This window comes from Ambystoma mexicanum, chromosome 1p (assembly GCF_040938575.1).
Source record: "Ambystoma mexicanum isolate Mex_15411 chromosome 1p, UKY_AmexF1_1, whole genome shotgun sequence".
NCBI classification, from domain to species: Eukaryota; Metazoa; Chordata; class Amphibia; order Caudata; family Ambystomatidae; genus Ambystoma; species Ambystoma mexicanum.
In genome coordinates, this window is record NC_090921.1 from 198,364,576 (window position 1) to 198,381,628 (window position 17,053).

The 17,053-nt window shown below is 43.8% G+C and overlaps 1 protein-coding gene across 1 annotated transcript in view; it reads right to left on the reverse strand.

The window, feature by feature from the left end:
• The window catches only part of LOC138467231 (extracellular calcium-sensing receptor-like), a 66,163-nt gene that overhangs the window by 6,850 nt on the left and 42,260 nt on the right, over positions 1-17,053 (reverse strand). The window contains exon 4 of the mRNA XM_069607269.1: positions 4,706-4,930. Coding sequence (XP_069463370.1) covers positions 4,706-4,930 — 225 coding nt within the window. The remainder of the gene's footprint in view (positions 1-4,705; positions 4,931-17,053) is intronic.

Below are 17,053 nucleotides of genomic sequence, written 5' to 3' on the forward strand. Positions count from 1 at the left end.
ACAGACAGCAACTTGCGCTGGGGTGATTTTTGCCCAGAAGCGCTGACAAGCTTGAACTTGGCATGCAAGCATATGCAGCGAGGGAGAGCAGAACACGAAAGGAAGCACATAGTGATCAGACCAGAAAACCGGGATAGGTTTAAATGTGCGCCATAACTCTTCTGCTGAGAAGATAAGGTCAAGCGTGTTGCCTTTCGTGTGTAGGCAGGTGGTCATGTACCAGTAGATGCAGGCCGCCAAGGGCTGAAGTAAAATTAAGTGCCTGCGGGTCATCCCTGTCAATCACATGCACATTAAAATCACCTAACACCACAAGGTTTTTAGTGGACAGTGTGAGGTCAGCAATCACCTGAAGAAGACTGTGCAAGTACTCTTGAGAAAGGATAGAAGGGGGTCGCTATGCAAGTAGGACAAAAACATTCCAGTTAGATGAAACCTGTACGCGTGCAAGTAAATGTTCGTAGGGAGAGACCTGAGTAACAGGGATGACAGTGAACTCGAGGCCTGCCACATAGATAAGCTCAACCCCACCCACAACTATAGAGTGAGGGCAGTCCAGATGCTTTAGAGTAGTCATTGAACCAGGTTTCAGTGAGGCACAACAGGTCGGGCTTGTGTCAGATAGAACATCAAAATATGTTCTCGATGTGGAACAGTGGAGCACCCGTTTATCAGCAGCCCCATCCAGGTTGTAACCCGACTCTCCCAAGCACCCCCGAAGAGGCTGTGTTCCGTGATACACTTAGGTTTAAAGGTAGGGCGGTGCCGTCGGGCGCCAGGGTGAGAAGTTCATCCTTAGTGTACAGATTTGATTGAACCTTCACAGAATCGGTAATCAGACCTGACACTTTTTGTATTGGAATCAGGGGAGGTGTCTGGCAGAGTGTTTCATCAGCGGGCCTGCAGGGGCCATTTGCACCGCTGCCCGCAGTGGAGGCTAAGGTGAGAATGACTTAACAGTCATTATTACCTAGGAGTCACATTCTCTGATAGCCTAAAATGGAATGTGAACATTATATAACCCGAGAGCTTGTCAGCCCAGGAAAATGATGCATTGTTAAAGAATAGGGGTCCTACCACTCAAGTTCTTTAATTGTATAAACAAGGCACCATATGTTTCAACTGCTATATATGACGCAAGCATATGAGGTTGTTTTGATCCCTCACTCCTACACAACAGGGAAACACGTTTCCACACAATTGACCCAAAGTGTAGAAAGTATCATGGGCTATATTTCAAATGTCAGCAGGCCAGAAGACTAATCACCCCCTCTCCCCCATCTAACCATTCATATTAGGAAATAATGATGTCTAATCTCAGCTTGAACATTATTTTATTTTCTAAAGGAACATTGGCGACATCTGACCAACTTGGGATATTTGCATGGGTGCCCTAACTCGACTGATGCTGCAATTATAAAACATAGAAGATTTAGTAAAGAAATAGTATTGTATTGTTTTGGATTTTCCAAAGTATCAAGGTGCTTGAATGACAGAAACAGTTTTCGGAGTAATTCTGTAAACCTACAATAGAAGGAATAATAATGAGTAACCAACCAGTTTATGTTAGGGAACACAAGATAAATAAACTACGAGCAGGACAAGATGCATGACAGACAGTGGACCTTGGAAACTGGATATGTGCAAGGTCCTAAATACAAGGTGGACATGGAAGGGGCGAAGGGGGGGTGGTTGGGAAGGTGTTTTTTCTAGTCTTTGGAGGTGGAGCTTCAGTGTAGTATTGCAAAGTGGATGGCAGTGGAGGTTTGATATAGAAGGGGACTGTATTCCATTGGGAAAGAGCAAGGACATCGCTGGAGCTAATGGAAGAGGGTGTGTAGGGTTGCCTAGGAAAAGAGAGGAGAGATTAAGGTCGAAGTTCATTTTGAGAGTAGCAAGGGTTAGTGCTAGAGAGGAAAAAGGGCGGGACATGTATTCTTTTCTGGAATAATGACACAGAAGACACTGAGTTGTGAAAACGCTCTGCTCAAAATGATCGTCTGCTTACAATGAACGCAGTTAATGAACAATATCTGTGGCCTCGTGCTGGTCTTTTAAAGAACATATCATTGTGTGTATAGTATTTAGGTATGGCTTTATATTTGGTTATCTGTAGTTATGATCGATGTACTAATGATGTAAATCAATGTATATATGCGTGTGTATTTTAATACATGTGAAGAGTCACATCTTATAATGCAAAATACAACAACAAAAAGAAGTATATCGGGCATGCATGGTCAAGCACGGACAATATGCCATCTTTATTAAAAAGATTGCAAATCTGCTGCCGTTATGCTTAGCACATTTGGAGGTATATTTAATTTCAGAGACACTGTGCGCTGTGTTAGAATGCTGCTAAAAAATGAATGAGGTCAATCCTATACAGATCTGAGGGGGGAACCAGGTTCCAGCACCTCTTATGTATCTAGCATTGCTCAGGCTAAACATACTGCACTGTCTGCTGAGTGTGCACTTGTAATACGTACATCAAGCTTACATGAGAAGAAATGTGAATTCCAAGAACTTTTCGGATTCCTAAAACCTCTTAAAGGAAGGCATGCTGAAACTCTAGCACGTGAGGGCATTTCTTGCTATAGTAAATGAGAGAGAACTGTGGATGTGCAGACAGGGCATTACTTGTAAACGTAGTCAGTTGGGTATTTTCTAGTTTTTTATATGTGCGCAGCTTGATAAGCACTTCATTCTTTTCTCTTGTGCACTATCATATGAGGGGTTGTGACGGCATTTAAGCAAACATTGCAGATCAGAGCAACTGAAACACTTTTATCAAATATAATCTTATTGCATTGATCAACCTAATAACTGGAAATGATTCTTCTTCCAAATAATTTATTTGTTTTGACTATCACTGCCCAAATTAAATTCTCTGTGCCTCAGCTCTGCCTTACATTGTTCTCCGTGCCTCAGCTCTGCCTTACACTGTTCTCTGTGCCTCAGCTCTGCCTTACATTGTTTTCTGTGCCTCAGCTCTGCCTTACACTGTTCTCTGTGCCTCAGCTCTGCCTTACATTGTTCTCTGTGCCTCAGCACTGCCTTACATTGTTTTCTGTGCCTCAGCTCTGCCTTACATTGTTCTCTGTGCCTCAGCTCTGCCTTACATTGTTCTCTGTGCTTCAGCTCTGCCTTACATTGTTCTCCGTGCCTCAGCTCTGCCTTACATTGTTCTTTATGCCCCCACTCTGCCTTACATTGTTCTCTGTGCCTATGTTGTGCTTATGTGTCCCGTCAATTTCACAGCTCTGTGCCAGTCTGCCAGTGTCGGTATCTGCAACAATGTTGCACGCCGCTCTGCCCCATGTTGCACTCAGTTCCGTTGTCATGCCACATGTGCCCAACATTAACACAATTCCACCCCAATGTTGCTCTCTGTTCTACTGTTGTTCCTCATTAGGGCTCTCATTGCCTATATTCTGCTGAAATATCACACTTTGCGTTCAGGTTCTGGTCCAGTGTCACTCTCAAAGCCACCATTGCTGACACTCACTGGTCTCAGTGCATATGTTCTGCAATGTGTGGTACTCAGTGTCATAGTTCTGACCCAATATCGATAAATGTGCTCAAGTGCTTCCACAAAGGGACTCTCAGTGCCCCAACCACAGTCCTGTTGCCCTTTCATAACCCCCATTACCCGACATCCCTCCTCTGTGCGGATATACACACACACACACATGCATGCACACACACACATGCATATTCGTATCCATGCATAATCATATTCAGACATACTCTCCTTCAGGCCGGTCCCTTGGATCTGGTCTGCACCTCTCCTCTAGCACCATACCTGAAAACAGAAATCAGGGAGGGAATTGATTGACACTTTCCTTCTTGATTCCTGACTCTGTGCAGTTCATAGGAGGCCATGAGACGGTCTTATAGGCAGCCTCTCGTAGCATTCCAAGAGGCAGGGGCAGGCCGGAGCAGAAAAAGGAGGATAGCTTCACACATGTAAAAGTGGTAGGTAGAGTAGAGCAGATGTTCTTCATTTACCTACATGAACATGTACTGGGGACTGGTGTCCGGTCAGATGTCCGAATGCAAAGGGTCGAATGACCTTTTGATCGAAGGTAAAATGACCGAAAAAAAGGATCGACATTTTTTAAAATGTATTTATTTTTAATATTTTTAAGTTTAGCATATCTAAAACACTTTTTTTATAAAAAGAAAACGGGCGGTTGTGGGGGGAACCCTCCCATAACCAAATTAAAAATGACCCTTTTTTTCGGTCATTTTACTGTCAAACAAAAGGCATTCGAGCCTTTTGTTTTCAAACTTTTAACCTAGAACCACTGGGACTCACTTCCAGAGTAGCCTTTGAATACATGAGCTTTTCAAGCAAAACGAGACGCCACCATCATGCATGTAGCTGGTTCATAAAGGGGAAATGAGCAATGCCATTAAGACAGCCTTCAAGCTAATAAAGAGCCCAACAGTCTGCGACAATAGAAACACAGATTCGCCAGGCAGCCTGTTTGTGGAACATGTGGAGAGAAGCCATCTTCTACCTTACCTCTTCCTGGTATGTCAAGTACTGATTCAAAATGAGGTATGCATATGGACCTGTATTGTAGCTTGTGAGAGTGTACTGATATATTAGTGGAGTATTGAGGATACATATATGAGAAGATCGCTGGGAAAGACCTATGTGTGATATCTTGTTTGATGCGCTGAGGGCCTCGCTTACCTTCATATGCCCTGTCCACTGGAGAGCAGAGCTGTTGATGTGGAGGCTGTTTCCTGCAGGGGGGCTGGATTCATAGTGGCCCACGGTCTTATGCTCAATCGCTCCATTTGCCCCCAGCTGCCACTGTACGATGTCGTACCGAGCCACGGGATTACCAACATCATCAAAATAGGGACGCGATTCAACTTCATCCTGAAAGTGAATGCCCTTGATGTAGTGCAGCAGCTGGAGAAGACAAACGAGGGAGTGATGACACGGATGCCCCGAGAAATACACTATCAATGCCATTTGTGCTTGCAAGTTATACGTGTTTTTGGCCTGGCTCCCATCAAAGGCCACTCTCGTGCCTGCGTCTGGTATCAGCAATAATGATTTTCGTAGGTGTGGATGGGACAGCAAATAATGCAACATATTTGTAAGCACAACAGGGAAAGTGTAAAACAGGGAATGTGTGATGCATTCTTTTATTGTATTCCCTTTGCACCATGACTGCTTCTGTTCTCTGCCAGACATTGCTGTGCTTCATTCTGCCTCATAACTGAAAGATTGGATCACGTGAAAGATCGGATCACGTGAAAGATCGGATCACGTGAAAGATCGGATCACGTTCAAGACCCTCACACTCACACACAAGTGTCTTACACTCAATGCTCCACCCTACCTCTCCAACACTATTTCTAGAGATGTTTCCACTCGCCCGAAAAGAACCTGGCATGCCAACAAACTTTGCATCCCTTCCAGAAAAAGGGCCAAAGCCGGGGGCATTGGTTTCCCCCATATTGCACCTGAACTATGGAACACACTACCTAACTCACTCAGAGCGGAACCCTCACTCTCAGCATTCAGGAAAGCTTTAAAAAAAAACCACCCTATTCAACTAACCTCCCACCTGTTCCTGCCTCCTCTCTGTCTTCTATAATATTCTCTAATTTCCACGTATCTGTAACTAAGTATGTACTGCATTCATTTCCCCATGTATGTACTATGTAACCAAGCTCCAATGTTCTGAATCAGTGCCACAATGCCTAAGGGCTGCTGAGCGCTTTACAAATGTGAATACATGAATACATAGATGGCAAGCAGATGTTGTTTGTTCCTATCCTACCTATAAACCTGTGTTGTCCCTTATGTACAGCGCCCAATGGCTTGGCAGATAGGTATCTGCTTTATAAGTCCCAGATATGCCCACACGTACATTTGATTGTACTTTGTTTATAGTGGAAGTAGGTCACATTTGTCCCACTTCTCTCTTAGAAACTAAAACACTTTTCTGTTTGTTGACTTCTTCATGAACTCTTTGCAGGTCTCCTTCCCTGTGAAAAATGCCCACTCCCCACCTGTGCATTCTGGAACCACATCCTTAAAACGGTGCTGGTACAGGCATGGGGTTGTGTTGCGTGTTCCTCATTGGAATGCTAGCGGAAATGCTAAACTGCCCGGTGCAGGGTACATTCCAATGGCTCTCGGTGGGAGCAAACCTATTGGACAAATGGGGGATGAGCAACATGGAGTATTTGAGCACAATGACCAAAGGGCAACGGAGAAGGTTAATTTGGAAGCGTCTGCACCAGGATGAATGGATTAACACCCAGAAGCGAATCTCAAAATGTTCCTCTTTGAACATGTATCGGGAATGTTCTGCGGTGCTGACCCCGCAACATTCTGTTATAAAGCTTAACTCTCATGAGTGCAGAAGAACTATCCTAATGATCAGGCTAAATGGGCTACCAGCGCACGCCAGAACACAATGGTTAGATTTGGAGAAAAGGTGCGCGTGTGGGCTGGGAAGAACTGGAAACCATATACATTTTTCAATGGTATGCGCATTTAATATAGGGCCAAGAAGCAGACGGTTAAGGCCACACTTCCTAAAATATGACATTAGGACTTGTGTGGAGGCCATGTTTTTAATTATGTGCTCAGAAGATGAGAATTTTATGTTTGATATTGTATTATTTGTGAACAAACCTTGGGGTGGCACTATGTGTAGTTTCTGATAGCAGGGGAACTGTTATGGTACTTGGTTTAAACCCAATTATTTTTACCTTTTTAAAGTATTTGTATGAAGCATTTGCATTTATTGATAGGCTACTGTGTTATAATTATTGTATGTAATATTTGTACTATGAGTGATTTTAACAGTGCAAAGCGAATACAATCTGTTTGGCTGACTTGAGTGTCCCAAAAACATATATGATAGTCGGGCAGGTGGTTTCTCTAACATTCTCGAATGTCTTGGTACAGTGAAAGGTTAAAGCTGACTCCAGTCAGGATATTTCTCAGGAAGCTTGCATTCTCCTCAGTCACTTGTGGGGCAAGCTACCACAATGGGTGCATCAGCACGAGGGCACCTCCATTTTAAGAATGTTCTTCAAGGTTGGTGTCCGGCAGTAGGTTCCGACTGAAGCAGAAGTTAGTTCTGAGCACCAGGGGGTTTCAGTCCTGGTGCAGTTCCCTTGGCTCCAGGTGGGATGCTGGATCAGTAATGATGTTGGATAAGATGAAGCCGGCCTCTTGCAGCACTTTGAGGTTTTGGGAACATGGGCTTTTCCCCCAACTCGATCACCTGAAAGATCACACATTCATCAAAAGCGCCTTTCCTCAGGTTGAGGGCCAGACCTGGCATCAAGCAGAGGAAAACTGTAAAATAAAGTCCTTGTTTGTCCTGTCTAATAATTTGTTACAGAGACAACAAATGAGGAAGCAGCTTCAATGGATCCAGTCAATCGTCAACCGGCCTCAGGGCATCGCCACATTGGCCACAGAAGCAACATTAACATGTACAATTACAAAGCATTGCTTGTAGTGCCACCAGATTGTACATTCATTATGTGTTCATCTCTGTGGAGTGAAACCTTTTTCTGGTATAGGATTGCTTGATTCAATTGTTTACCGCCCTCCGCATCTTCCATTGTTTTAATTGTTTCCCACTGAATTCCGTTGGAACTGTTTTAAGTTTGTTAGGAGCAAATGAACTGCTGACTAACTTAGTTAAAACTGCCCTTGTACTTGATGTATAAACTGTTCTGCCGGTTTTCTCTGCAACATTTCCCATGGTACTCCTGACCCGTCATCTCTTGCACCGGTGCATAGAACAGCCGCACATACGCAATACACCCCTCAAGAATGTTTATTTGTGTTCTTGCGGTGTTTGCGAGCAGGGAGCTCTACTGCGGTAAATCCTGTTGCTCTTTACGTTTCACCGACTGAACTTAATCCTGCTCACCCCCTTGGCTTGATTGTTATGGTCCTAGAAACGGATACTTGGGAGTTAGCCCTAGTAGTTGAAGGGTTCACAACTTCGATGGCTGATAGAATGGATGTGTTATGTAACACCCAGATTAAGTCACAACTTATTCCGGTACACATTTTTCCCTCTCGCCTTGCAATTCATAGCTATGTTTTTGCGCGAAATCTCCCTAATTTTAGAAAAGTGTCCTTGCTGCCCTTAAATGGACTTTAACACGTCACCAATGCATACCAATTTAAATGCCTACTAATGTTGGCAAATGCTGTTGCAATTAATTGTAGAGCCCATCGCAAAGCATCAAGCTGACTGTACATGCATTACTGAATCTTGGCTCCAGGGACATTCACAACACATTTTGGATGTTTTAGTCCCACACGCATATAGGCTACTCCGCAAAGATAGAGAGAGAGATCTTGGCGGTGCAGTTGCCATGATTGTTCGACATTCCCTAAAATGTTCCCAAATGAATATTGAGACAACGCCCTCGTTCGAGTGCATTGCATTGAAACTATCTCTCAGTGCTTTGACGCCTTTACATGTGTATGTGCATTATCATCCAGCAGGAGATAAAGATTCTTTATGTCAGGATTGATGGACTTCGATTGATGATGTGCTCAAGAGGTTTAATGATGATCTGAAGAGCTGTTTTGATGAGATTACTCCAATCCAGCAGAACGGTTTGTGGACAAGACCTTCGGTCCCCTGGCTCTCAGAGACTTCAAATGCAAAAAAGCAATCACTCCGTCTTGTTGAATGGAGGTGGCTAGTCACCCACTCTGCTGAGAACCTAAATCAGTTAAATGTGTTCCGATGAGAATATGCACGTATGAGACGTTGATCGCAAAGATTCTTATTACAATCTGGCTATTGAATCAGCAGAAAATCAACCAAAAGCATAATTAGCCCCGGAGAAAGTAATGTAATATCGCCTTCCAATGATACAATCTAGTACCCCCATTGAAGATTGTGAAAAGGGTGCTTCGTTCATTTCAGAGAACATTCAAATTATTAAGAATGAAATTCCCAAACTATCCTCGAAACCATGTGGCGTTAGCTGTAAAGCAAATTGTTGCTGGGATATTTTTTATAATTCAAGATGATGTCAAACTCAAGACTCTGATGTCAAAACCAGAGACACAATTTTCCATGATGACATATGCCCAGCATCTGAGATCAAAGAATATTTCTCGATCTTTATTCTGTACCATAAACACCTGGATCATCTGTCTCATGAGTCGGGCTACTTCCCAGATTCTCTGAAAGTCAGCCATGTGACTCCTTTGTTAAAAAGTAAATCTGATTGTTGGAGCGATGACCTGTTTCCTCCTTCCGGTTTTAAGGCAAATTCATTAGGAAAATACTAGTGGATCAACTAACCTAGTAGATTTGCAATCAGAACCTCTTAGCCGCGCTCCAGTCGTACTTTCGTTTAGAATGCACTAAAGAAACTGCAACCCTAGACATTCGGGATGATGTGTACAAGATCTTGGACGTCAGTGGTTCTTGTATGATTCTCCTATTGGACCTGTGTGCTGCATTTTATAATATTGATCATAACATCCTACTTGACACTTTAGAGCAGTGGATGGGAATCAGAGGTCTGGTGTTGCAATGGTTCAGATCCTTTCTGAATGCCAGACAGCAGATGATGGTACTGGGTCTAAATGACTCTGAACCTCGCAGCACCCCTTATGGAGTTCTGCAGGGCGAAATCATTGCACCTTTGCTATTTAACCTCTATATGGAGCATATGGGCAAATTGATTGTGAAATGTGCTATGTACGTGCATCAGTACACCGATGATACTCAATTATATCTTAGAATCGCATTGGAGAAAGATATATGTCTTGTATTGGATAATGCGTAGCTGAGCAAGAAATGTGGATTGTGGCACATTTCCTAAACATTAATCGATCTAAGTCACAGGTTCTTCTTATGTCCAGTTCGCGAAATAAACTCGATTTTTGCTGGACTCTGAACTTACTTTGCCACCACATATCAATCATCAAACTTCCATCTCTTTGATTTGCCGGCTCTAAAACCTTTTTGTCTGAGTTAGCCATTTCTGTACTCCCTTGTTGTATTTTGTATAGATCACAGTAACGCTACTGTGACAAGTGTCCCCATTTCTCTTTTGCTCAGTTGAAAGCATTTTTAAACACTGCTGCCTGACTTTGATCATATAAAATAGATACAATTCAGTTTACAGTGGCTACAGTTGGAGACAAGAATTACCTATGCATTTTATACAGGGTAATTCATTGATCAACTCCTAGTTACCTGAGTTGAAAATTATACCTTTCAGGAGGCTCAAGAGGTCTCAAGAATTGAGTATCTCTATGGAAGTTGCACAATTCAATTGAACCTTCTCCATGAAGAGCACATTCTCAGGAGCCGCAGTGTCAGCTTGGAACGCTATGCTTAAGTATCTTCGTGTGACCACCGACTATATGACTTTCAGAAAGAATTTGATATCCTGGTCATGGCAAATCTGTTTGCATATCCACAAGCCATTGCTCGTGTGGCTCTGCAATGGAGGTGAACTTCTAGTCATGGCTACTGGGTGGCGCTGTGGCATGTATGGCTTTTTTTATATTTCAGGTGAAACGTTCTTTTCAATCCTTTGTAAACCCACCATAACTTTGCTGGGTGTGTTGTAAACAGGCCATCAAGATTCAATCACACATCTGTCAGACCACATTGAACTGATTATCACTAATAAGGGTGAAACCTAGGGTGTTTTCGGAAAACCATGTTGTCCCTTGTTTTTCATATGGAAAAGGGCCCCATGATTGGAGGAAAGTAAACCTGCCTAAGGGCTCCAATCCATTTGCTTGTAACACGTGGTCTTTGGGCACTTTCAGTTGAATCATGTCCAAAATGCTTTCTGCTAAAGGAAGTGTAGGAGAGAGGAAGCAAGAAGAGGTACAGAGAAAAGCAAGATGTGGGAATCCGGCTCCCTCTGGCTACACACACCTTGCCCCCTTCTAAGACCCATAGCATCAAATGGCTTTTGGTATGCAACCACCTGGCGTTAGGCTTCTTCCTCTGTTTAAGGTGTGCCCTGTGAATCCTGTATCTCAGAACAGCTGGAGTTGGTGCTGATTATAAATGCAGCCTCTGCTGAAGTGACTTAGTTGTCCCCCCGACTGTCAGACAAGGCACCTAGGACATCTGAGCCTGCTGGGAGTCACCAGTGAGCAGGCACTGCTGATCAGGATACTGATGCAGCAGGACACAGGTGTATGCTATGCTTTTGGCATGAAGTCTGATGAAATGGGGTCTTCTTAGCGGACCACCCTTTCTGAGATTTAATTACCTGCATATTGTATATTATGAATACAAATAAATAAAAGACTTTCAAATTTTTGCCGGATGAAAATCCTTCACTACAAGAAACATCATATTGCTCATTGACACCCTGATAGCATGTCTCCTCCCTCCAACTACATCCCCACAGCCTGCTCTCCTCATCTTTGTTGTACTCTGCATCATTCTTTTGTAGTAAGGTGTGTGTTAGATAACATCTATGCATACATGAATACTGTGAAAAACCTGATGATGTTTCAGAACTCAGTCCCGGGGGATACATTATGCAGGTTGCCTGGAAGGGCCATCACTATTGGATCCCAACCCTGGGCGTGGACAAACACTCGAAGATCATCTGGGTAGGGGGTCCTCGTGGAGTGGGAAGGAGACACCGGTAGGTGAGACATTATATCCCCCATTTCCTGACAGTTATTTACCCCATATTCCCTCTACCTTTATGGCATACTACAACTTCTATAACTCCCCTCCTTTCGTTATCAGCCCAACTTCTGAGACTAGGAAGAGGATGACTGAGACTAAGAAGATTACCACTAGTAACATGTTCTGTCCTTGTCACACTAATAAGGCCAGGCAGGGTCAGGCACACAGTCACATTCACAGACACCTGAAACTAATGAACCATTTTCCAAACTATAAAATGTGGAGCACAGAAAGACACGGGGGAGAGACTGGGGCAAAGAAAGAAGGCAAGCTGGATGGCAAGACAGAGGAGCAGCTGAGAGAGAGGTACCGAGAACCAGGCAAGGGAGAACGGGATGCTGAGATGCTGACAGGCTGAGGGTTGAGTCAGGAGAACACGTGGTGAGGGAGCCATGTCTCCATAAAGCCAGAAGAGTTCAGAGTAGGGAGCCAAGTGGCTGGCTACTCCGTTTCCTAAATGAGCCAGCAAACCACTTGTGTTCTCCCCAGGGATGCGAAGCCGTTCAGGAGTTTCTGTGAGCCAGGTGGACTAGACCCTGACCTCGACGAGCTGAAAAATGAAGGACACGCAAAAACAATCACAGCTGGTGGGTTCAAAGAAAGGGAGAGCCTGGTTTGTGATACCGGCAATTGTGGAAACCTACAGTGTTACACGCAAGGCTATGCATTGAAAGATAAAGACATTGAAGTGAAAGCTTGAATGTATTTAGCCGGTGATGGAGTCAATGAGAAACAAAGTAACGGAGCAGTGCTTTGTGTTAAGGCACATTGTTAAATGCTTCTTGAAAAATAACAGAACAGTGAAAAATTAAAGCAAAATGTATTGAAAGCCATTGAAGGAAAAGGCACGAGGGAAAGAGAGCGTGCTGAAATCCTAAAAGGCGTATGTGAAAGTGAACTGATATGTTTATGAAATAAGGAACACAGTGGCAAGGGCCCATTCTGCATAACCAAGTGCAAGAGGAATGGACATTGAGAAATCATCCCGATTATCAGAGTGGTCACGCATTTGGGTGATAATACTATGTGGTTGCAACATTCTCTGCTGGGGAACATTGTTAAAGAGAAGCACAAAGATTGGGGGAGGGTATTCTCCCCGAGCTCAGTGAAGGGGCTGCTGTTTGGATGTAAAGTGTTTCAGTCATGTTTAAGTGTTTGAAGGAAAGTAACTAAGAAGAAACTTTGTGAATATCTGCTTGTTTGAGAACTGTGAAGCTAGTTGAGGGAAGCCCGAAAGAATCCACTGAAGAGAACTGTGATGCATATTGAACTGACATTGATGTAGGCGATGGAAGCCTGACAGATGTATGGGAAATCTTTGAACTGTACATACTACCAACCTTGAAAGAACTTTGTAAGAACCCCTATGAACAGGACTTGGGGAAGCGAGGGAAGCGTTTTCATTGCCATTCTTACATTCCTTTGATACACTCTTTATTTTCATTCATTTTCCCACAATTCGTAAATGTGAAAAATGAGGGCAAATATAGGTTTATAGCATATACTTTTCCTTTGTTTGACTTACTGATTTGGACCATTTTACGTTGATGGTTGAGACTACTCCCACTATAGAATTAGGGCCAGATAGGAAGTCTCCCACCCCAGTCAAACTTAATGAAGGTGTCAAAACTTGTACCTCTGTGTCTGTGTCCTTAATTGTTATACCATACCTGCTTCACATAACATGCATACATGCAAATATACTTGCATATATATTAGTTCCTATCTGTTTGAGATGATGTTGATGACACTGAAAGAGTGAATTAATGAATCCCATGCAGGAGGGCATGGTGTTGTTATATGTTTAGTTGTAAAACATTTTGAATGCAGTGGAGAAGTCAAGCAGGAGCAGAACTCCCCTTGATCAATGATGAGGGGTGTATTTGAGAGTAGACTAGGTTCTTCACCTGGCTCAGGAATTGAATAAGTAGTATTGAAGGAGTTTTTTTAAGGAGTTTTTATGAAGAATCCTTTTGTCCATTTGAAGGAAGGTGGTCTTCTCAATCATTTGTCTAATGTAGTTGGATCTTGGGAAATGGGAGTGTGGTATGCTAGAATGCCAGAGTCGTGGATGGACTTCATTAGCAGATGGAGGATCCGAGACATGCTGAAAATGTGGTACAGGGGAATGCTTGTGTTAACTCTGATATGTTTCTAGGTGGAAGCTGCATGGACATTGTCCTTGTAGGAGGTAGTCTATGTGGCTATGAGAATGTTGCAGTGTCATGGTCATGAATTCTGTCCATCTCAGGATGTGGTCTGTTGAGATGGCGGGGATTGTCTTGGTTGCTTGGGTGTATGTAGTGAAGAACCTTTAGGGTTCTGCCCGTGATTAATGTGTCTCTTCAATGGGGTAATGTGGTAACTTGAAGAGGGCTTACATAAAGTGGGACAGGTTTGTATAGTGTGCTGGTCCTGTAGGCATCTGGGTAGTGATGTACAAACTAGCAGGCTCCAGTGGATGCTCTTTCAATATAAATGGGCGCTGCCATGTTCATGATGAAAGGAGACCTGTTTTGCATGTTGAAAAGAGCAATGTATGTGGCAGTCCCTCTGAAAGGTACAATGCAGTTTAAGCGTGCAAAACATGCAGCCATTTATGTTTGCAGACCCACCATTGTGAGAGAAATCTCAGCTCGCTAATGTGTGGACTATGGAAAGAAACATATATAATTAATGCTTACAAAAAATACAGATATTAAGCTTTAATATCTTCCTCAGTGTAAGTTGTTGCACAAAGGATTATGGAGTTCTATTGTTGAGTGGAGAGAACATGGGTCTACCTAGGTTTATGACTAGTGATTCCCACTGTGAGACATTTAAAGCAGTGACAGATGACAGTAACAGAAAGAAAATCAATATGCCCAATATGTGTTAACCCTCATGTTTTGCACGCCTTGAAGTCACTCTTAGATTAGGCAAAATCTTGAACAAATTGATCACTTATGGATGCATTATGTATCAGAAAGCACATTTCAAGAAACCCTAATGTTGAACTAAAAAGGGTAGCCATTGATATTGCTATTCGGCAAACATGGTTAGTAGAACATGCGTTCCGAAAATCACTTTTAATTCAAACAACGTTCTTATTGAATATTGCTATATTGGATGTTAAGTTATATGACATTTGTATAGTGCCTAATGCCATTGGCATGGCCTCAAAGTGCTGTGGGTGAATCTCCCTTAGAGGACCGAAGTCCAGGGTATGAGAATTGATAGGATGAATTTAGAATCTGTGTGTGCATTTTAGCCAGTACAAAGGTCGGTAGCAGAGGCTAAGGTCCTGTTAGCGACCCATGGTGATCTGGCTAGATCTGGCTAGTGGATGGGTGCTGTAATGGGCTGTCGGGAGATAATGTAAATCAATGAGACTGACTAAACTGAATATTTTGTGGGTCTCAGCTGCATTCTAGTGGCAGAGGTGATGAGCGATATGACTTTGAGTGTGGATTGGTCCATATGAATTCAGGAGGCTGGCCGTGATCCGAGAGAGATGTGGCTATCTTCCATTGAGATGGAATGCGATATGTGTCAAGCATATCATATCATGCAGATCAACTGGAATTGTTTCTGTGCTTGCTCGGTACTGACTTGTTGTCTCTTTGTATGATTCTTCGAAACCCCCCACCTATCGGTCGGGCGTTGATAGTTCCCCCATGGAGTGGACAAGGTCTGTCGATGCAGATGCAACCTACTATTCTGGTCGATTTGGCAAAAGGGATGACAAAGAGGAGAGCTGTGCCTGATCTCAGGTTTCTGTGGGGCTTGTAGGGGTAAGTTTGTGTTGTAGATATTCTGGCCCTGTGTCTTGAAGAGCACTTTGTGAGATGCACATAGCCTTGAAGGTGGACTGGTGCCCGATCGGTAGCCAGTTAGGGACATGGAGGGCGGGTGTGATGTGTTCGCTGGGGCCTAGGGAAAGAAGGTGCCTTGCAGCAGTGTTTTCGACCCGTTGGAGTTTTCTAAGTTGAGATGCAGGGGCCCCCATGTGTGGAGTGTTAGCATAGTCTAGGCAAGAGAGGGTGATGGCCATGATTGCAGTGACTCTGTGTGGGAAGGTCAGATAGTTGAAGATGTGCCCGAGGATGCACATGTATAGCAGGATTTTGACACAGTTGATGTGATGTGATAGTCTCAGATCTGTGTCCATGCTGCATCCAAGGTCCTTAATTGTGTTGAAGGTAGGGAGGGCCTATGGAGTACAGCCAAGGGGTGGGTTGGGGGAAGAGGGCAGTCTTTCCGCAGATCATGATTTCAGATTTTCTGGGGTTGCGAAGGAGGTGGTTAGCCATCATCCAGTGGGGGGGTGTTGGAGGGGTCATTTGGGTTCCTGAAGATGACATAGGTGTCTTCTGCATGGTTTTAGCAAGACTGGCCTTGTGTGCAAATGATAGCAGGGTGTGGGCTCACGCAGAGGTTAAAGAGCAGGGTGAGAGAGAGGCACCCTATGCTAGGCCGTTGGGTACAGGGCACAGAGACGAGGAAAAGCGAGGCATGGGTATTATTTGAGATCTGTTGGAGAGGAAGGTGGACATCCACTTCAATGCTGCATCCCTGATGCCGAGTGAGGGGAGTTTTCCAAGTTTGCGGTGGTTAATTGTGCCGAAGGCCGTCGAGAGGTTGAGAAGGATTAATGCAGCACAACCTTCCGAGTCTGAGGTTCGATTGAGTTTATCCCAGATGGAGACTAGGCATGATTCGTACCTTGTAGGGGTCTGAAGCCGGATTGGGTTAAGTCGAGGTGTCGGAATAGAAAGTATATCGTGCTTCCTATTGTAATAAATATATTTATATTGGCCTACGCCAAGCTGCTGGAAAGTCACTTGCGAGATCTGTGTTACAAGGTCCTGACCTTTAATCTACGTAGGCCGCCATTTTAGGTCAAACCACCATTTTAGGATTCGTTGTGGAAAAGTCAACCTCTGAGCTAAAATGGTGGACAATGTCATTGCAAAATACAACATGGCCGTCTTGACCTCTGTACATAGCTAATGTGTAATCTGCCTGCAGGCCACTTGTTGAGGTCATGAACTGAGACCTCGTCCTTCGTTGACCTATGTGTAAAAGGATCACCTGCGCGATTAAACTAATCCACGAGCATATATTGAAGATAATGTGTTTGCATACTGAACAAAGAACATCTGTCTTACTACATTGGCCCTCATTACGACCCTGGCGGAAATCGAAAAACGATGGCGGAAATGCAATACCGCCATCGAATAGCGCTCGGTGCGATTATGACCCGTCACCGTAAAGTACGATGCCATTAGCGACACCGTAGTGAACGCCAACGCTAACTGCACCAAGTACGCGCACGCGCGCCATGCAAAACCGTAATTACCACCATG